Below are 23240 nucleotides of genomic sequence, written 5' to 3' on the forward strand. Positions count from 1 at the left end.
TAGGTCCAACGAAACGAAACGCTACCTTATATCTAAACCTGCCATTTGTTCATTGTTTTACCATCTCCTCTCATGCCCCATATACTTTAAACCTACTGTAACATCAAGACTTGCATTCTTTTTTTCCTCTTACTTGAGTTTGCAAAGAAATTCTCTCACTAAATTCTCTACTTCTTCTTTAAGCCTATCACCTTCTTTAGCTCCAATAACAGTAACCTTAAATCTCAATATGAAGAAACTATTTTATATGTATATATATATATATATATATATATATATATAGAGAGAGAGAGAGAGAGACTTGTGCTGCCCGTGGTAGGAGTGATTCCCCACAAGATAGCAACCAGCCAAGATTGGGTCATAGGGTCTGACTGCATAATTTGATGTAAGCATCACCATGTTGGTCAGATTTGTGACGCAACCCCTTGGTTTGCGTTGGCCCCTGCATTCGCATTACTTTATGATGCTTCTTCCTTTTTCTCTTTCTGAATTCTCCAGAATAAACAAAGTAAAGAAATACAACATAATTTATTAATTGGAAAATAAAATCATATAATCTGTTGAATATTTCAAGGGTTAGAGTAGATATAATTTTATTCTGATATATCACGAGTTATAAAATATATTACTTAAATCTTATAAATTCCCAGATGATTAAAAAGGAATATTCAATTAAAATAAAAAAAAATAAAAAAAAAAAGCCTTAAACCATGTGAGACTCACGTTTCCCCCCCTAAGATTGAGAAGAATAAGGTTTAAGACACATTGGGCTGTGAATAAAATTCCACTAACCTAAAACAGATGGGTACCTAAATTAGAATGGTTTACCAGGGGAAGTCAGAAGAGATCATGCGGATAAAAGGTGTCAAATACTACTGACTCATAATTCCACCAAGAGGTCGGTTGAAACTTTAAAGATAAAAAAAAATAAATAAATAGTTTTAACTCAACCAAGAAGTCAGCAAATTTTGGTCCACAAGTCCATGAAAAGGAGCCTACTCAATCAATGCAATGCACGAGGAGCCTTTGTACGGATGATAAAATTTATTATCAGTGGGTTCTCTAAGTCTCAAAAGGGATCATGGAGTGGCTACATCAGGAGCCCCACAGCATTTGACATGATAATTTCGAGATAGGCAACCAAAGGATAATATAAGTTATAACAAAAAGTTACAAGAGTGTTATCTATATAATTGATATAAAAGGTAAGTACAGCCGGGCAAAGTAGATTTTATATCTAAAAACTGAGGTCAATAAAGATAGTAATTTACAGATGTATAAAGTAGTCATAAAACATCGACTTTTAATTTGTATCACCTGGCACATCCCTTTCTGTTCCCAGCTCCGTATGCTGATAGATTTCTATTTCCCACCACCCTTAGAATATCCATCTTTGAGCGTGACGGTTCGATTGAAGACCAGTCTCTCTGAGGTGGAGTCTTTATCAACTACAAAATAGCCTGGAATTGCAAGCAGAACGTCAGGCAGCCGAGAAAAACATAACGAAGATCAATATGCAAATCAGAGATATATGTCTTAAGTCAGAAGAAACATGGAAGTAAATATTGCCAGAACAGACGAGCAAAGATGAAGCACGAAAAGTTAGACTTCAACCCAGTGATTTGTAGTATGCAACGGTATCCAGAACCAACCAACCTGGGGAAAACTTGTTGCCAGAAATAGAATACAACCATACAGGCAAAGTATTCTATCCAACAACAAAATTAACAAGCCAGTCCACATACATTTAACCATCCAAAAAGCAATTCTCACAACAAAATTCCAACAGAACAGTCAATATTTGCCTACATAATTATTTCACCTATTATTCAACAACGTCCGAGGAAACTGTAACTTTTATTCCTACTACAGATAGCACACAAGTGAATTCTTAAGGCCAATTTGTTTGGCCTTGTTTCAAGGTATAGGCTGTAAGGATTATAACCTCGTAAAACATGTTGAAAGAATAAAAAATGTGTTTGGTTATTGTAGGTTGTTTGGCAAATTTTACACGAATAATGAGTGTTAGGTTCAAAAGTGTTCATAAGTTGAGAAAGTTAATAAATATTATTAAAAACATCACAGGCAAAATTTTAACAACTTTTAAGGTAAATTACCAATTTAATGTATGAATTATGAGCTACAATGCAATTTAGTCCCAAAAGTTTTTTCATCATAATTCAGTCCCTAAACTCATAGTTCCAAAAGTAATTTTTTTAATAAATTTTTTTACAAAAGTAACAAAATTAGTTGTTCATCAGTGCCATAATGACTCAAAAAATATGTCGTTTTTATTTAGGATTAGGATTTGAAAATAATTTCCAAAAAATGGTTATTTTAGCCCTACTCTTTTTGCTGATATATGTTATTTCATTTGCATGGCTTAAATAAAAACTAAAATATGGAAAAATAAGAAGGATTTCTTCCATTTCTTGTCGAAAGTTTCACATTTGTATAAAAAAAATACAAATTTTCATAAGTTTAAGGACCAAAAATTATTATCAAAAAGATTCTAGGACCTAAATGTAACATGACAAATATAGTAGGGACTGAAATGGATTTATTCTAATTTGTAATGGATGCATATGTGTAAAAAGCACAAAAGACGAAATAGGCTTCATTTCATGCCTCATAAGGCCAAAAGAATTTAGTTTAGTTTTTTTCTCCTTGTAAGCCAAAATGACTAAAACAAACACCATGCTCCTTTTCTTTAAGAGTAAAACCAGCTTTATCCTTGATCCATCAGCTTAGACATGATTCCTAAAATGCAAATAAAAGATAAATTTTCTATCCACGTAAATTTAGTCAATATTGAGTTAATAGTTGTTCAAATGGATTTCCACCCTCATAACCTTCTAGGAAATTTTTGACTTTCAGATTCCATAATTCCATAGCTTAAATAGAATAATTAGATATTGAGACAACTGCTCAGAAGAGATTGATTTTGATATCACTCCATCATGATTCAAGTTTTATATACTTTCAAATCTTTCATCTATGAGGAAAGACAAGGTTTCTGAAACCTACCTAGCCTTTCAAACTGAAATCCGTCCCCAACAGCAGCATTTTGGACTGATGGTACAGCATATGCATCAGGTATCACCTCTTTGGAATGTGGGTTTAGGTCGGCAAGCCAATCATCAAGTTCAGAAGGATTCTGAAGCAAAGTTCAAGAAATTGTTATATCTCATCATGTTTTCAAAGCAAAAAAAATGATGAAAGAAAAAATTACGGTCCTAAAAAGCAATAGAAAACAAACCTCAGAGTTAAAAAGTTTCTCAAATAATCTGACTTCCACCTTCAGCGGATCAATCCCTGGGGAAGGCTCAGCAACCCAATGAAGAACTCCCTGCACAAAAGATGGAAACTCCGTTTATGGGGAAAAAAGAGAGCATATTTTGCAACCAAAAACAAATCTTTTATCAACATCAAATTCCAGTATGACAGAAAAGAAAGTAAGAAACAAAATAACCTTTGGCTTTGTCTTTTTTAAAGGATCATATTCTGCCCGGATCTCAACAACAGTTTCATTATCCTCAGCTAGGATAACCTCTGTGCATTTTATGGGGTATGCATATCTGTGCGCATTGAAAGGCTCATAACCAAAAACAGAACCAGGTCTCCTCATTTATATAACAAATAAATAAGGAACGCCATGCATACCTGAGAAGAACTGATTTACCGGGAGCAAGACCATAATAATCTTTTGAATCTTTCATACGAAAATCAGAACGCTCAATGTATACAACTCTGGAAAAGGGAACCTGGAACAACAGCAAGGAAAGCACAAAGTTGTAGAATAAAACCTCAAAAACATTTGCTTTAAAATATCATATTTATATTGAAACCCTGTTTTAAGAAATAGTGCGCATGCTAAGCCCAACCAGATGTTGTAATTGGCATTTAACAAATACACCATTCACATTACCTGACATTCAAAGCATCAAGAAAAGAAATCCAACAATGACGAAACGATAATGCTATATGGCCCCTTATTTGGAAAACAGAATCAAGAATTTTATTTGACATTGGAATGCTTACAACACTAAATTACACAACTGTTAGCTGGTTACAACACCAAATTGAACAACTATTAGATGTCAAGTGGAGAGAGAGAAAATTGGATGGTTACAACACTAAACTGAATTATTAGATGTCAAGTGGGGAGAAAGGAAGAGGGAGAGAGAGAATTGAGAGGAAGCTATAGTGCACAAGATACAACATGCCAACATTTTTTTCTAAAATAAAATACAACATGCCAACACGCAAATTCTGTTCGAACTTATGGAATCATACTTTATTTTCAAAGAGGTAAATTCAACTCCTAATTAAGTCACCTTGTAAAAAGAAGATGAAACGTCTGTCTGAGCATCTGGCCATTGCCTTGCATCAAGATCTAAAACTGTGCCAGACTCCAGATTTGTAATGACCACCTAGGAATGTAGAAAAAATAAAATAAAATTAAGCCAGGCACTTCTATAAGATGTCATATAAAGATCCAATCCAAAAATAACCACCTTGAGAGGATGTAGCACGACCAAAGTGCGAGCTGCTGTTTTGTTCAGTTCTTCCCTAATGTGATACTCAAGCCGGTCCAAACGTATCATGCTACAATCACTGCAACATAATATGGCAAGTATTTGTTAAAACAGTGACCAAAAACTATTCAAAAATATTGTCCCTATGATATGTCAATATCGTACAAAATTCAACCTTCTAGTGATTCCAATCCCCCGAACAAAGGCATTGATTGCAGTTGATGTAACACCTCTACGCCGTAACCCAGCAAGGGTCATAAGGCGGGGATCATCCCATCCATCAACGTACTTGTTTGTCACCAAGAAATTGAGCTGGAGAGGCACGGTAAAGTCAACTACTATATTTTTCAATAGCAAAACATGTTAAAAACATCTCAGCTTTCCATAGAAAATTGCCAAAAATGACCTCACCTTACGCTTTGACATTACAGTGTTTGTAATATTGAGTCTCGAGTATTCCCATACATAAGGTTGGTAAAGTCCCAATGCATGTAATAACCAATAGTATGATGCACGGCGTGTCTCAAATTCGAGGGTGCACAGCTACAAAAAGTATACGCAAGTTAAACAGAAGCAATGAAACTTCACATGATTAATATAAATGCTCAGAAATGGTAGATTCAGAAAAAGATGACCAAAAATAAACATCGCATGTAAGATTGCCACCTGCTAGGAAAGTCATTTATCCAAAGCAACAGCAAGTTGCAGAAAAAAACCAAGGGGTAACCTTCCTAGCATGGATCATAAAATAAAATTTACATACAAGCACCTCAAAACTACTTTTATAACTTCTTGCTAGCGAGAATGGTATTCAACCTACAATAGCCAGCATATATTTCTTAAAGCAAACTACAATAGCAGGACAAACAAAGACTCTGAAACCAGAACTCAACCTAACCCCCACAAACATACAACCCCCCCCCCCCCCCCCCCTTCTTCTGAACAGAATCTGGAAATTTATTGTCGTCAAATCTTCTACCAATTATTGACGGTAACAATCTAGCATAACAGACAACATGGATGAAGCAAACATAGGATGCTATAGTAATAAAAATAAGAGAAAACGAATGACTTTAAAATATACTTTGGTTAAAACAAGTCTCACATGTATGCTACAAATAAAAAAGCCCTAGCTCAAACAGTCACGACACAGTAAGCTCAAAGACGAGATTTTCTTTGAATAAAAACGAAAGCAATGAAATCAATCATAAGAAAGACATACACAGGAGGGACTCATCAGAAACTCATAAAAATGAACTTCCATAACAAATACTAATTTAAAAAATCCTCCATCCAACTCTGTATCCTAAAACAAGCAAAATGATTAATCTGATAGACAATGAACCACTGTCTTATAATCATTACAGGTGATGAAACAAAAAGAACACCAAGTTGGACCCACAGTTAATCATCAGAAGATTGCTATTATTTTGGACATAATAACCAAAGGGATCTGCAGGCTAGTTATTTAGCCATAGCAACAAATTGCAGTCCTTGATCTGCTGCTATAGAAAGAAGATTAAATGCAAAAAAAAAAAACAAAAAATAAGAATACATACTGAATGCGTAATATTTTCAAGAGAATCGACAATGCAATGAGCATAATCGTAACTTGGATATATACACCACTTGTCCCCTGCATGTGGATGTGGAGTAAACTGCATAGTACAAAGGAAAGACGGAGAATTAGAATATATAGAGTTTAAAATGTCCAGTAATTATGTTAACAGGCAAATTACAGTCTGACCTCCTGTTGTATGGCCTTATTGCAGTGTAAACACTGGCTTCTCATTTCACATAAAATCATTTTTTTTAGGCTATTATCTAGTAATTTCTTGTTTTATTGCCATACAATTCTCTGTTTAGAAGCCTAGACACATGCATATTGTAAGGAACCATGGGTAAAAATGGGAAAGTTTGTGTAGAGGTAGTTTTGTCTTTTCATTATAATAAAATTAGGTTAATGATAAGTGAATAATGAACAGAAAGAAAAATGGTGGGAAAGATCCTGGACATCCATTCCTCAGCTTGGACATGTGGATGGAGATCGGGAGGGACATTTCAGACTAATTAAGATTAGGGTTTGGGAATCAACATGATGCATCCCTTCGGACCAACAGCTTCCACATCGTTCCATGGAGGTGTTTGGTGTTTGGCATCAAATATTCATGCACCATTTTTGTATTTAAGTTCTTCATTTGTAACCTTGAAGGACCTAAGTTTTTGTTGGAGATTAAATCTCAAATATTCTATCCTCTTCCCCTCGGAAATCTCTTTTTCTCTCTCGGTTTCTTTCTCTGTTTCTATTCGTTCAAACCCTTCTGTTCTCTTCTGATCCTCCTCTCTATTTCTATCTCTATCTTTCTCTTAAAACCCAAAACACAAACCTTTCATATCTGAACCATGCATCGCGTCTTTATGTCCTCTAAAAACCTAACAGTTCTATGTGAAATAATAAGAAAAAAATATATGGTCTGAATTGTCACAAAATGAAAAACAATGCATATACTAACAATAAGGCCAAAGCACAGGGCTAAAAGATACTACTTTGCTCTATAATAAATCGTCGAAAATTACCTTGATACGATAGGCTATTAGGTCATACATATTGTAATTATCACTCTGCATATCTTGCTTCATTCTGAGAGTGGCTTTGCCTTCTTCGATCATGCCTCTTCTCATTTCGTCAAAAAGTTTCAATGACTCTGCAATTGGCCTATCCCTCCAAGGGCTGTTCATCTTTTTCTCCCTGTACTCCTTTATCTCTTCAGGGGTCTGAGAAAACATTAGCCATTTGGGTGGACTATATCAGCATTAAAATATCCACTAGCTAAAATGCTAGAATGTGACTGTGATACAAAAAAGTTCACCCTAGAAGCTTTGCAGTCAAGCAAATAATAAGGATGCTTCTTGTGAATAACTTAGAAACATGCTAGATAATTTCTTATTCCTTTCTTATTTCAAAAAATAATAATTTCTCATTCCTTTCCCTTGATAAAAGTTCTAAAAAGGAAAAGTGGAAAAGGAAAAGCGAAGACAAAAGCAATAATATAGATAGCTATATCATCAAGATTCGCATTAAAACCTGATGGTCAACATAAGCATGGCCTCTTCGTATTAACTCCACTGCCAAATCATACAGATCTTGGAAATAGTCACTGGTGTAAGTAATCTGTTCACAAATGTAGTACATATTAAAAAGCTTTTCCAGATCAAGAAAACAGTTTCACGTAGCATATGTTATACCTTGAAAGGTTCCCAACCCATCCACTGAACAATTTCTTCAATATGATTAATATATTCTTTCTTTTCAGCCTCAGGGTTCGTGTCATCATATCTAAATAAGAAATCAAAATTCAGAAATGAATACAGCTGAAGAGAAACATCATATTAAAAAATATACATCAGCCACTAAATTCTAATTGTTCACTCATTTGGCTTTCTAAATACTAAATCTGGACCTTTACAACCAAGTAAGTTCTGAGTCATATTCCTTCTATATTATAAAAAAATGCTAAACTACAAGAGGAAAAGGAAGAAGTGAAATCACAATTTTAAAAATTAACAGTCTCAAATATGCTGCATTGTATTGACTTGTGAATGTAACACCCATTCACTATAGTCACAAGCAGTAAGGAGTCAAGTAGATTACTCAGATGACAACACGGTAGAACTGCACGGAAATAATAAATGGAACTATATAGATATTAGCTTATTGCTTTTAGAATATTATAAATATATTAGAACATGTTTTTTATTTAAGATTTAACGGAAAAAAGGGAATCTGAACAACAAACATCTACAAACTCTATTTTAAATCAAAGCACAAAATCAAAATTCTCACCTCAAGTAGCAGCACCCACCTCTCTCTTTCGCCAGACCAAAGTCAACAAACATTGCCTGAAAAAAGCTACTGGAATGAGGGAAGACGAAAACCTAAAAACATAGGGTCTACCAGTAACTTTATACAATTCTTCTTAGGAGTTGGTTTTAATAACACATCCTACCTTCGCATGTCCGATATGCAAATATCCATTTGGTTCAGGCGGGAAACGAGTGAATACTTTCCCCCCTGTCACCTTTAGATGCTTGTCAAGCATCTCCTTCGTATTGCTACATCTTAGCACAGAGCCATCACTGAAAAAAACTTCAGTATGCACCTGATAATACACAAGAGAGTCATCATAATGCCAACATATTGCTGCGTATGAGAATTTAAAGCATCAAAGACAATTACACGTGTGCAGAGACCATAGCCAAGGGATAAAGTGAAATTAACGTTCTCAATGGCTAATCTAAATCTTTCTCCAACTCATAAATTATTCATCTATCATTTTTTTCCTCCATTAGTAAATAGCACCCTTTTTTCATATTTATGGGATATCATCACAAGTCTTAGATCAATAACCTTAAGTGGCTCTTTGAATATCTTGGACTTATTCCTTTTCTTTTTTACATAAAACTATATACAGAGGTCCATCATTCAACAAAAGAGCAGGAAAAGTATTGTTAGTCATAAATGATGCATTAACTTTATGAAGAAAAAAAAAAGATTTTTGTTTGAAATAAAAATAGTATCAATTCACAAGCACCAAGGGGGTGAAAAAAAAAAGATATCTTAACATAGATTAACAAAAATTAGGGAATTAATTACCCTGAAATTCTCTTCTGGCAGAGGGAATATTGAGTATGGATTAAGCTCTTCTTCAGATGGCTGTGCTGGAGTATCCTCAGAACTCTTCTTATCCTACACAAGAAGAATAGAATGGGAGGAATATCACAGATCCACTATGGAACACTATAATGCAAGAGCTTTATACTATTAATAACATGTCACAGGACTCACTTCAACTTTGGCAGGCTTTTCTTTCTTCTCTTTCTTTTTTGAAGGCTTCTCATTATCAGCTGCAGTTCTCTCACCAAGAAGTTCATACAACTTCGCATCTATGAGTTGCTGTAAGAGAAAAAAAAGGATGAGAAATCAGCAGTGTTTCAAAAATTTCTAGACACTTAAAACAACCAATAACAGTTGTTTCAACATGAATTTTCACATCAAAAAGCAAGAGCATTCACCTTAACAAACTTTGAGTCAGCCCATGGAAGCCTTTTTCTAACTTGCCCAATTAATTCACCAACTACAAAGAAGTATAGACACCACGTTAGAATACTGAGCAAAATGGAACAGTTAAAATGAAGAGTTTAAACAGTCATTTCATATTTCTAGATTGCACACTTGTGAACAAATCACCGAAGCAACATACTAGTCAAATGCCAATAATCATCTTTATCAAAATAAAATGCAGAGAACAGACTGAAACAGATGGGAAAATATAACAGTAAGAACATACTAACCATGCTTTCTGAAGTCATAGATGTAACTTGTTGCATGCAAGAAAGGGAAAAATATGGGGAAGAAAATGCTAACCATTAGTCCGGTAACGTAAATCCAAAATTGTGCTTTTATTCTCTTCAAAAATTTCCTTAACAGTCTGCTCAATATCCTCCTCTGAGACTTCAACTCCTGTTTACAACCCCAGAGAAGTAATCAGTGTCTATATCTCTAAAGTACAATGGGCAAAACGCAAGTAAATGGAAAGACTATATTATAAACTGGTAGTCATTAATGTATTATAAATTAAACAAAAAATGTTGTGATCAGAAACACAATAAACCCACTAAGAACCCAGAAAGAGAAAATATAGATGCATCAAATCAAATTGATTAGTTCTGCTACTGTACCAACACCACACGCTTCCTCAAATTCATTCAACTTATAATTCTCAGAACCAGTAGCTGCAAAAAATGAAAATGCTGCATCCAACTGAGCTGTAGTCTTAATCTGCAAATTATTACCAGAAAAGAATAATTAGTTCGGATACTTCAAAAACAGTTTTGATAACAAACACCGTAAACTAGAGCAAACATAGAAAAACCAAAAGAAATTATTGTTGTAGTCAATCCTAAAGGCATAGAACTTAAAAATAATGAGAGCAGCTGCAAACCTTAGAGGATATAATATATTCAAGCACAGTTGGGCGATGCACCAAAGCATTTGTTGGAAACTTCGTGGCAACCTGTTAAATATTTGTTTACACTCAAATTAACTTAAAAATAAATCCTTTTGACCAGTAAGTAGGGGTTGAGATTTAGGATTTACAAAATACTTTCCCCAAATTCAAATAATTAATTCATAAGGGAAAAGCATATAAATGGCTGGACACGAGTAACTTGATATCGTACCGTGTAAAGTAAATTCCCAATGGCGCGGTCACATCCATCTGTAACAGCAGCCTGAAAATAACATAACAAAGACAATTATGACATGCATAAGCATTCTGATCCAGACAGCAGAATAGGATAACAAAAGAGAAACAAGAAAATGGTATTAGAAATGGGCAGTTTGTAAGCTTGAGAAACATAGGAGAAAAAAAATTGAAAGAAATTCGAACACCAAAAACACTAGTAAATGAAGAAATATAGAAAGAGTTCAAGCCTAAATTTATCCCAGGCGCATCCCAATTAAGCAAATTATCTAATACTCCCAGCATTAAAACTCCTCTTGCCAGCTACACCAAACCCCAAACTGCAGAAATTAATCACAAGAAGAAGAAATGCATTCCTCGACAGAAATAAGCCGCAATGCCAAGTTACAAACTCGCCAAGGTCAATAAGTTTTTACATTCAATTCTGCTTCCACTTCTTTGAACTGAACTATAACCAAATTTCTACCAGAAACAAATAAAGCAACCGAGAACCAGTTATTCCAATTCAACAACAGAGCATTTGCATGTCAGATTAAAAAGAAAAAATTAAATCAGATAGACACACCTCGTGAATGACGGCCGCCAGATTGGCAGTAACCTTGTTATTCGCTACGGTGTTTCGCGCAGTTCGCTCATCCAAACCAATCTTCAGAAACAGCTCCAATGATTTCTCGGATTTCTCGTCTTTGACCACCATTGTCACTGATTGGAAAACGGGAAGTTCGAGAAGAGAAAGACAGAAGAAGCTAGGGTTTAAAAAGTCAGAGAGCCGAAGCTGAAAGTTAGAGAGAACACACTATCTAAACACAGAGAAACCCTAATAAATAAATGGAATCTGAATGCGTTTCGGGGCTGTGGAAGGGAAATACCGGGATAGAAAGATTCTATGGAAGTAGAATCCGTTGACAACGAGGTTGGAATTTGGACATACAACTCGATTTTCTTCTTTTCCTGCTTTGGAAATATCTTAGTGGACCTGCTATTGGGTCCGGTCGGGTCGGGTCAATCCGACGTAAGACTGAGATGAATCCGATTCATTATTTGACGGTGATTGGTTGAAGTCAAAGCCCGTTGACGGAGTAAACTTTCATTGGGCCTTGACTCGGACTCACGTGCGAGACTCCGAGCCCATTTAGGTAATTTTGTCTGTTTCTGTAATATTATTATAAACAGATTAGATTATAATTTTAAAAATTAATTGTATAACCTATAAATTGGAGGTAATAGAAAAATTAAATCTTATTTTTATATTTAAAATATTAAATAAATAATATTTATGTATTATCACAATTTATAAAGTGTACAATTATTTTAAAAATTAAATGAAGAATTATTATATATATATATATATGTTAAATATTAAATATTATTTTTATATATTAAAATTTTCGAATATGTAAATTTCTGTATATATTATCACAGTATTCTTATATTTATATTTTTATATTCTCCCGCCACCATTATTACGACTGCTGTGGAGTTGGTTGCATACGAAATTTTCACTTACGTACATCGCTTAGACTCACCATTGTTATCTGTGATTATCACGTGACGACCGCGTAGAACAGAAATCCGGAATATAAGGCGACGATATGACGAGAATCGGACGGTGTAGAAATCCCGACAGAAAAGACGTATGGTACTTGAAAATGCAGAGAATAACAGCTCAATAAAATTTTCCTAGGAGATCATTTATACCACACAACGTGGTATAAATGAAAATTAATAAAACATGTGACATGTGCCCACAAATGAAAATTAATAAAATTCATTTCTACAATGTTTAGGAATAGATATATATATATATTTAAATAAATTTTATAAATATATGCAAGTAAATATCACGTCTTATATCACATATAAAATTATATATATATCAATTATAATATATTAAAAATAATCATTAAATTAAATATTTTTATTATCTTTCGTTTAAAACGTATTATTTAATATTAACAATTCAATTTATTAAATATATTAATCGGCAATACCCATAAAGGATAATGATGTATTATACATTTTGGATGTAGCACCCGGAAAGGAGGAAAAAAAAAAAAAAAAAAAAAAAAAAAAAAGGGGCCACGTCAGCAGCCACGTCAGCAGGCCCGGTCAGCAGTCCTGGCCAACCAGGGCCTGCCACGTGGCAAGATCGCGTCACTCCGAAAGGAGCCACGTTGGCGATCCGCGTGGGTGCGATCCGACGGCCCAGATCAATCGCGCGATCGGACGGCCCAGATTCAATCAAAAACGAACGGCCCAGATTAAAACGAAATGAACGGCTGTGATCAAAAGGCAATGGGTTATAAATAGAACCTCCACACCAGACCACAAACCCTAGCCGCCAGCCACTCGCCGGAGAAGACGAACCAGAGGCCGACCGCCGCCACCCGCCGCCACTCGCCGCCGCACCAGGGAAATTTCCGACCGCCGATCGAGGCAAATTTCATACCCCCGACTCGTTTTTCCCCGCTGATTCCTCCTATGGCCAAATCGAGGCCGAAATCCCGGCTAAACGGCCGGAATACGCGGCCGAAGCCCAGCAACGCCGCCGCGCCCCCTCTCGGTTTTTGCCTCCGACGAGGCCCTTCCCGGCCTCCGTTCGATGCAATTTTTATATCACCGTGATCACCATTCTTTTCTCTACAGGTTGACCGGAGCCGAATCACCAAAACACGAACCTCGCCGGAGAGCCGCTGCACCCGAGAGCGCCGCCGCCGGTAAGCTCCGTTTTTCCGTGATTTTTTGGCCCCCCGAGGGCCCTAGGGTTGTTTTCTGACAAGGACCAATGCGAGCGTGGCCGAATTCGGCCGAAAACGGCCGAAAACAGCCAACCCAAGGCGACTCGCCGCCGCCAGCGGCGGCGCCGTCGCCGGAGCACGGCGGAGCCGCCGTGCCGGAGTTGCGATTTGGGCCGAAAGAGGCCCTGGGCCTAATTTGGATTTTTTTGGAACACGTGCAGGTACTCTTAGTGTGTTTCAGTTTCCCGGGAAAAATTCAGGGAAAAATTAGGGACGGCCTGCAGGCGCACTGTGAATCGTATTCGGATCTCGAAAACAAGTAAGGACCCCTCACCCTATTTCCTATCACGGTATTAAAGTTCAAAATGATAAAACGGTATTTCTTGAATTAACGCATGTGTGAAATTGCTTAAGGTTGCTAATGGAGCCCGAGTCTAGTGTGATTGATGATTTACTGTTATTTGGCCTGTTTTACACTGTTTTACAGCTTTAAATGCATTATGGGGTTTGATGTGTTCATTTTATAGTTTCGAATGCATATATTACTGTTTTATTAATTATGGGTTGAATGACTGAAGAACTGATACTGTATGTTGTCTGTTCGGCATGAATTACGATTTGCTTGTTCAAATGTGAATTGATGATGCTTATTGAGGAAAAGGAAAATGAAACATTGTGTAGACTGATAATTGTATGATGGGGTCAGCCTGACTAGATATCCTGGGAGATGGTGGATGGACCGGGTCCGTAGGGAACCCTACCGGGATTGTGGTCTCACATGCCGGACGGGGTATGGAGATCTTATGGTTTTGGCGCCCATACCGGACGGGGTATGGGGACGGCCCGTTTCACCCTCATACCGGACGGGGTATTGAGGTTTATGGTTTTGGCGCCCATACCGGACGGGGTATGGGGACGGCCCTGGAAACTGATTATGAATGTTAAAGGTTAACGGGTAGCGGGACCCCTAGGGACCCCCATGGATACTAGTAGGCTGGTAAATGAGAATAGGATATGTTGTATAATGATTGAATTACAAAAGGCGTGATAAGTGCTATGTTTTACAGCTTATATTATTCCATGATTGTGATAATGTTATTATTTTTCTTATATTGTTTTCATAAATTCCACCGAGGTAAGTGGATGGTAAAGGTTTTCATGTTAATAAACGAGTTTATTGTAAATTATGCTCCATTGGTCTTTTTGTGTTTTTCTACCCACCTTTACCTCCGTGACGGTGAGATATCGTGATGTTCTTACTGGGCTAGTGTAGCTCACTCCTTATTTAACCATTTCAGATCAGGAAGACATGGTTCCCGAGCCCGTTCCGCAGGAGGACGACGAAGGGGATACCTAGAGACTCTGTAGTCATACTCATAGTTTTATTTTCGAGTTTCTCTCTTAGTTAGTTTAATCTTTTATATTTTAAGTACGTTTTTGGTTTTTCGTGTAAGGGATGTTAACTGAAATTTTGATCTCGCTTCCGCATTTGATATATTTAAATACTCATTTCATTTTAATATTTCCGGGGTCGTTACAGTTGGTATCAGAGCCGCATTTCCTCGGACCCATCCCTTACACTATAGTCCTTTAAAGAAATACTCACCGATTGGTCGTTACTCAACCATTCCTTGTAAATGCAGGTACACAGAAATGAGGAGAGGAAGGCCCCCACTAAACCGAGCGGCCCAAGATAATTCGCTTCGGGAGGATTTGGACAGATTATATGAGATGGTGGAAGCTCTCGTAGCTGCTCAGCGAAGGCAAGAGGAGATAAGGGAGTTACCCGGACCTCCCCCGCTAGCGCAGGTTGAGCCCCCGTTACAGCAGGCTGATCCCGAGCCACCCCGGCAGGAGCCTGTTCCTCCACAGTACCAACAGGTACCGCCACAGCACATTCTAGTGCCCCCACCCCATCAGCAGGCGCCACCACAGGGTCCCCCAGTTCACCCTCAGCCGGCCCCAGTCCCTCTACCTCGGGACCCCGCTCCCTCCTTGATCGACCCCGGCTTCATAGAGAGGTACAGGAGACTGAACCCTTCTACTTTTTCAGGGGGATCCTCTTTCGAAGAGGCCCAATACTGGCTGGCGGAGACTGAGAGAGCATTTGAGACCTTGGGAGTAATTCCTGAGCAGAGGGCTGCCATTGCCTCCTACATGCTGGTAGGGGAAGCAGTACGCTGGTGGGAGCTCAAGCGGGCCACCTTGCCTGTACCAGTTACTTGGGAGCAGTTCCTAACGGCTTTCCATGCGGAGTATCTCCCTAAACACATCCAACATTTAAAGGAAATGGAATTTGCTCAGTTGGTCCAGGGTAATATGACAGTGTCGGAGTATGCCCGCAAGTTCCTGGAGCTGGGCCGACATGCCCCGGAGACATTGTTGGATGAGGGCCGAAAGGCCAGGAAATTCCAGTGGGGTCTCCGCCCGGCGATCAGACAGCACTTGTTGGTGATGGAGCTCGAGACATATTCGGCAGTCCTGGCAAAGGTGCAGATCATAGAAAGGAGCTTCGACACCCGCCCTCAGCTAGCGGGAAGTTCCCGACCTTCAGCCCCGCTCCGCAGGCCAGCGCCTGCCATGCCTGTCCAACCCAGTAAGAGACCCAGGCCTGCCGCTCAGGGCCCTCCTCAGGCTATGGGGGCAGCTCGTGGGAAGATCTGCCAGTACTGCGGCAGGGATCATGGGGACCGACCCTGCTACCGCCTCAACAACACCTGTCGCATATGCGGCAGTGCCCAGCACTATGCAAGGGAGTGCCCTAGGAACCAGAATCAAGGGAGGCCTCCAATCCAGGGCAGAGTTTACAACCTTACCCAGAAGGATGCCGATGCAGACCCGGACGTGGTACATGGTATGTATACTATCTCTGGCCACATTGCTCATATTTTGTTTGATACTGGTGCATCACATTCTTTTATTTCACATGTTCTTGCTTCCAAAATTTGTGTATCACCTGATAGACTTGATTCATTATTGTTTGTATCTACCGCTGGGGGGGAGACATTACTAGGAGAGGTTGTCTACAGGGCATGTGCCGTGGAGATAGCAGATAGGAAATTGAGGGTAGACCTGATAGGGTTAGACACAGGGGATTTTGATGTAATCCTAGGAATGGATTGGTTGGCGACGTATCACGCCACCATAGACTGCTTTAATAAAAAGATTGTATTTAATCCTCCCAACGAGGAGCCATTTACAAGTTAATAAAATTATTCGGTACTGATTCTCCCTAATGACAAATTCTTTTCTTCTTAATTCCCAGTGCGTTGATATTGTATTTTCCCTAACTAGGTAAACCCAAGAAGGAAGTTTGTATCCAAGAGATTCCAGTAGTCCGAGACTTTCCAGACGTATTTCCGGATGAACTGCCCGGTCTACCAGGGGACAGAGAGGTCGAGTTCACCATAGACTTACAGCCAGGAACCCAACCCATCTCGGTAGCTCCTTACCGAATGAGCCGCATCGAAATGGAAGAGCTAAGGAAACAAATCACTGAGCTACAAAACAGTGGCTTCATTAGACACAGCATTTCCCCATGGGGTGCCGGGGTTACTTTTGCAAAGAAAGGAGATGGAACGTTGAGACTGTGTATTGATTATAGAAGGATAAACAATGTAACAATTAAAAACAAGTACCCTCTCCCCCGGATTGATGACCTTTTCGATCAGTTGCAGAGTGCACAGGTCTTTTCTAAAATAGATCTACGATCAGGTTACCATCAGGTAAAAGTGAGAGCAGAAGACATCCCCAAGACGGCATTCCGAACCAGGTACGGACACTATGAGTTCCTGGTTATGCCGTTTGGGCTAACCAACGCCCCGGCCATCTTTATGGATCTAATGAACAGAATCTTCAGAGAGTTTTTGGATAAATTTGTCATCGTGTTCACGATGATATCTTAGTCTACTCAAAAAGTAGAGAAGAACATGCTCATCATCTTGCCCAAGTCCTCCAGGTACTCAGGGAAAAGAAGTTGTATGCAAAGTTGAGCAAGTGTGGATTTTGGCTCGAGCAAACCGCCTTTCTAGGACATGTTATATCGAAGGAAGGGGTGTCGGTGAACCCCGAAAAGGTTGAAGCGGTACTTGGTTGAGAAAGGCTGACAACAGTTAAGGAAATTCGCAGTTTCCTAGGGATGGCGGGTTATTACCGCCGGTTTGTCGAAGGGTTCTCCAGTCTAGCGGCCCCTCTAACCCGACTCACAAAGAAGAATGCAAAGTTTGATTGGAATGAGAACTGCGAAAGGAGTTTTTCAGAATTGAAGAAGCGACTGACTACTGCACCCGTGCTGGCTCTACCGAGTGGATCAGGAGGGTATACAGTTTATAGTGATGCCTCCTATCTGGGCCTGGGTTGTGTCCTGATGCAGCATGGAAAGGTTATAGCATATGGGTCTAGACAGCTAAAGAATCATGAGAAGAACTATCCTACCCATGATTTGGAGCTTGCCGCAATCATACACGCCTTGAAAATCTGGCGCCATTATTTGTATGGAGAGACCTTTCAGATCTACACCGATCATAAGAGCTTGAAGCACATCTTCACTCAGAAGGATCTCAACATGCGTCAGAGAAGGTGGATGGAACTCCTCAAGGACTATGATTGTGACATCTTATACCATCCAGGTAAGGGCAACGTAGTAGCCGATGTCCTCAGTATACAGTTTATAGTGATGCCTCCTATCTGGGCCTGGGTTGTGTCCTGATGCAGCATGGAAAGGTTATAGCATATGGGTCTAGACAGCTAAAGAATCATGAGAAGAACTATCCTACCCATGATTTGGAGCTTGCCGCAATCATACACGCCTTGAAAATCTGGCGCCATTATTTGTATGGAGAGACCTTTCAGATCTACACTGATCATAAGAGCTTGAAGCACATCTTCACTCAGAAGGATCTCAACATGCGTCAGAGAAGGTGGATGGAACTCCTCAAGGACTATGATTGTGACATCTTATACCATCCAGGTAAGGGCAACGTAGTAGCCGATGTCCTCAGTAGGAAGAGTGCAGGCACCCTAGCCCATCTGATGGTTTCGGAATGCAGGTCCATTGGGGCTACGCAGCAGGTTCGACTGCAAGATCTGAAGAGGGCCACATGTTTGAGCCACCTAGCAGTCCAACCCGAGTTAATCCAAAGAATAAAGGAAGCCCAGTCAATCGACCCCGCCCTAGTAAACCGCAAGAAGGATGCAGAACAGGGAGTGAACTCAGAATTTCAGATTTCTGCCGACGGATTGATTCGTTTCAAGGACAGAATGTGTGTCCCAGACGACAATGAATTAAAAAGAGACATCATGACAGAGTCCCATAGTTCAAGGTTCGCCATGCATCCAGGAAGTACAAAAATGTACCAAACTATGCGACCCCGATTCTGGTGGAATGGGATGAAGAGAGATATAGCCGACTTCGTATCTAAGTGCTTGGTATGTCAGCAGGTCAAAGCAGAACATCAACGCCCAGGGGGGTTGCTTCAGCCCTTACCGATTCCAGAATGGAAGTGGGAACACATCACCATGGACTTCGTATCGGGACTACCCAAGGCACGATCGGGACACGATGCCATATGGGTAATTGTTGACCGACTCACTAAGTCTTCCCACTTTCTGGCCATCAGAATGACTGATTCGTTGGACAAATTGGCAAGGATGTATGTCCGGGAAATAGTCAGACTGCATGGGGTCCCAGTAACAGTGGTATCCGACAGGGATCCCAGATTCACTTCTCGGTTTTGGAATAGTCTCCAGCAAGCTATGGGAACAAAGCTGTCCCTTAGTACTGCCTTCCACCCCCAAACCGATGGACAATCAGAGAGGACAATCCGTACGCTGGAGGATATGCTCCGAGCTTGTGTCCTTGACTCCGGATGCCATTGGGACGACCATCTACCCCTGATAGAGTTTGCCTACAATAACAGTTACCAAGCAAGCATCGGCATGGCCCCATACGAGGCGCTATACGGTCGTCCGTGCAGGTCACCGATTTGTTGGGAGGAAGTGGGCGATAGAAGATTGTTTGGCCCGGATTTGGTGGAAGAAACCACGTCCAAGATAGTTAAGATCAAGAAGAACATCCAGACGGCTCAGAGTAGGCAAAAGAGCTATGCTGATACCCGGAGGAGAGACCTGGCCTTTGAGAAAGGTGACCGAGTGTTTCTTAAAGTCACCCCCTTCAAGGGAATTAGTAGGTTCGGCAGAAGGGGAAAATTAAACCCCAGATACATTGGACCCTTTGAAATCTTAGACAAGATTGGTACCACTGCCTACAGACTTGCACTGCCCCCTGAGCTCTTCCGGGTTCACAATGTGTTTCATGTATCTATGCTGCGCAAGTACAATCCGGACCCTTCTCATGTCGTGGCTCATGAACCGCTTTCACTCCGAGAGGACTTGTCTTATGAAGAAGTACCGGTCAGTATCACGGACCGAGAAAGCAGAATACTCCGTAACCGGGAAATATCATTTGTAAAAGTCTTGTGGCAGAACCACACGCCTAGGGAGGCGACTTGGGAGCTGGAATCAGAATTTAGGGCCCAATATCCTCATCTGTTTGATCAAGAGTAATGAGGCAAATTTGGGGACCAAATTTCTTTATGGGGGGGAGAGTTGTAGCACCCGGAAAGGAGGAAAAAAAAAAAAAAGGGGGCCACGTCAGCAGCCACGTCAGCAGGCCCGGTCAGCAGTCCCGGCCAACCAGGGCCTGCCACGTGGCAAGATCGCGTCACTCCGAAAGGAGCCACGTTGGCGATCCGCGTGGGTGCGATCCGACGGCCCAGATCAATCGCGCGATCGGACGGCCCAGATTCAATCAAAAACGAACGGCCCAGATTAAAACGAAATGAACGGCTGTGATCAAAAGGCAAGGGGTTATAAATAGAACCCCCACACCAGACCACAAACCCTAGCCGCCAGCCGCTCGCCGGAGAAGACGAACCAGAGGCCGACCGCCGCCACCCGCCGCCACTCGCCGCCGCACCAGGGAAATTTCCGACCGCCGATCGAGGTAAATTTCATACCCCCGACTCGTTTTTCCCCGCTGATTCCTCCTATGGCCAAATCGAGACCGAAATCCCGGCCAAACGGCCGGAATACGCGGCCGAAGCCCAGCGGCGCCACCGCGCCCCCTCTCGGTTTTTGCCTCCGACGAGGCCCTTCCCGGCCTCCGTTCGATGCAATTTTTATATCACCGTGATCACCATTCTTTTCTCTACAGGTTGACCGGAGCCGAATCACCAAAACACGAACCTCGCCGGAGAGCCGCTGCACCCGAGAGCGCCGCCGCCGGTAAGCTCCGTTTTTCCGTGATTTTTTGGCCCCCCGAGGGCCCTAGGGTTGTTTTCTGACAAGGACCAATGCGAGCGTGGCCGAATTCGGCCGAAAACGGCCGAAAACAGCCAACCCGAGGTGACTCGCCGCTGCCAGCGGCGGCGCCGTCGCCGGAGCACGGCGGAGCCGCCGTGCCGGAGTTGCGATTTGGGCCGAAAGAGGCCCTGGGCCTAATTTGGATTTTTTTGGAACACGTGCAGGTACTCTTAGTGTGTTTCAGTTTCCCGAAAAAAATTCAGGGAAAAATTAGGGACGGCCTGCAGGCGCACTGTGAATCGTATTCGGATCTCGAAAACAAGTAAGGACCCCTCACCCTATTTCCTATCACGGTATTAAAGTTCAAAATGATAAAACGGTATTTCTTGAATTAACGCATGTGTGAAATTGCTTAAGGTTGCTAATGGAGCCCGAGTCTAGTGTGATTGATGATTTACTGTTATTTGGCCTGTTTTACACTGTTTTACAGCTTTAAATGCATTATGGGGTTTGATGTGTTCATTTTATAGTTTCGAATGCATATATTACTGTTTTATTAATTATGGGTTGAATGACTGAAGAACTGATACTGTATGTTGTCTGTTCGGCATGAATTACGATTTGCTTGTTCAAATGTGAATTGATGATGCTTATTGAGGAAAAGGAAAATGAAACATTGTGTAGACTGATAATTGTATGATGGGGTCAGCCTGACTAGATATCCTGGGAGATGGTGGACGGACCGGGTCCGTAGGGAACCCTACCGGGATTGTGGTCTCACATGCCGGACGGGGTATGGAGATCTTATGGTTTTGGCGCCCATACCGGACGGGGTATGGGGACGGCCCGTTTCACCCTCATACCGGACGGGGTATTGAGGTTTATGGTTTTGGCGCCCATACCGGACGGGGTATGGGGACGGCCCTGGAAACTGATTATGAATGTTAAAGGTTAACGGGTAGCGGGACCCCTAGGGACCCCCATGAATACTAGTAGGCTGGTAAATGAGAATAGGATATGTTGTATAATGATTGAATTACAAAAGGCGTGATAAGTGCTATGTTTTACAGCTTATATTATTCCATGATTGTGATAATGTTATTATTTTTCTTATATTGTTTTCATAAATTCCACCGAGGTAAGTGGATGGTAAAGGTTTTCATGTTAATAAACGAGTTTATTGTAAATTATGCTCCATTGGTCTTTTTGTGTTTTTCTACCCACCTTTACCTCCGTGACGGTGAGATATCGTGATGTTCTTACTGGGTTAGTGTAGCTCACTCCTTATTTAACCATTTCAGATCAGGAAGACATGGTTCCCGAGCCCGTTCCGCAGGAGGACGACGAATGGGATACCTAGAGACTCTGTAGTCATACTCATAGTTTTATTTTCGAGTTTCTCTCTTAGTTAGTTTAATCTTTTATATTTTAAGTACGTTTTTGGTTTTTCGTGTAAGGGATGTTAACTGAAATTTTGATCTCGCTTCCGCATTTGATATATTTAAATACTCATTTCATTTTAATATTTCCGGGGTCGTTACATTGGATAAATTTTAAAATTATTTAAAATATATTTGGTGAAGTTAGGGACAATACATATTGGTCATTGTGAATTGTTATTAGAATATTACATGTATAATGCAATAATGATTCATTTAGAGATATATAGATATATATATATATATATACATGTATGCATATTTTTATTCTAATTAAAGAATTGTATATTTTTTTACTTAAATATATAATAAATTGACTGAATTTTTTTTTAACTTGATCAATATGGTCTTACTAATATATTAATAAATTAAATTATGATTATAATAACTTATTGTATCGTATGTATGTATGTATATATATATGTAAGCATAGGAATACAAATTAATTGGCATTATCAAGAATGATAATCACCATTACAAGGATCTCTCTATTATTGAGAAGAAACCGGGTCCCACCTCGCGTGACATTATCAATTATCAAAGCCTATTGGTCTCCTTCCATTAGACAAAATAAACTTTCATTTTATTAATTATTGGTTATTTTTTTAAGTTTAATCAATTACAAAAATAAAAAAAAAAAACATTAGAAATGTTTGAATCAATTTATATTATTTTCGATTTGGTTAAAATTAAACCGAGTATTGAAATTAAATTTAAATTTTATAGAAAAGATAAATGATTTATACGTAATTAAAATATTTATTTTAATAATACGAGAGGATTTGTTAGTCTGTAAATAATGTTTATATTTTTTAATAAATTTATTTTTTAAAAAAATATTAATTGTCATTGAATGTTCAAGTTAGTTTCTAACCATCTATATTATATCACTTATTAATCAAATCAAATACATCCCACCCAAGTTGATATTGATGTATATATAGTTCATTCTTTATACAA

General features: G+C 39.7%; 2 protein-coding genes across 2 annotated transcripts; one reads left to right on the plus strand and one right to left on the minus strand.

Annotated features, from left to right (window-relative positions):
- Window positions 1–1125: 1125 nt before the first annotated feature.
- Window positions 1126–11734, minus strand: LOC110816836 (glutamine-tRNA ligase/glutaminyl-tRNA protein). Its single transcript, XM_022045163.2, has 23 exons — window positions 11367–11734; window positions 10779–10829; window positions 10541–10612; window positions 10278–10377; window positions 9964–10059; window positions 9612–9673; window positions 9385–9492; window positions 9193–9285; window positions 8546–8698; window positions 8383–8438; window positions 7785–7875; window positions 7624–7710; window positions 7116–7313; window positions 6098–6196; window positions 4950–5081; window positions 4714–4850; window positions 4518–4617; window positions 4338–4433; window positions 3664–3764; window positions 3473–3578; window positions 3260–3349; window positions 3028–3157; window positions 1126–1460 (listed from the first exon to the last, which is right to left on the minus strand). The coding sequence occupies exons 1-23, from the start codon at window positions 11496–11498 to the stop codon at window positions 1363–1365; spliced, it is 2388 nt and encodes a 795-aa protein (XP_021900855.2). The 5' UTR covers window positions 11499–11734; the 3' UTR covers window positions 1126–1362.
- Window positions 11735–12887: 1153 nt separating this feature from the next.
- LOC148269021 (uncharacterized) lies at window positions 12888–17444 on the plus strand. Its single transcript, XM_088212292.1, has 2 exons — window positions 12888–16393; window positions 16834–17444. Exons 1-2 carry the CDS (start codon window positions 15193–15195, stop codon window positions 17442–17444), a joined length of 1812 nt encoding a protein of 603 aa, XP_088068418.1. The 5' UTR covers window positions 12888–15192.
- The last annotated feature ends 5796 nt before the right edge of the window (window positions 17445–23240 follow it).

The sequence above is a fragment of the Carica papaya genome, chromosome 2 (genome assembly GCF_054855325.1).
Source record: "Carica papaya isolate Zhongbai chromosome 2, ASM5485532v1, whole genome shotgun sequence".
Lineage (NCBI taxonomy): Eukaryota > Viridiplantae > Streptophyta > Magnoliopsida > Brassicales > Caricaceae > Carica > Carica papaya.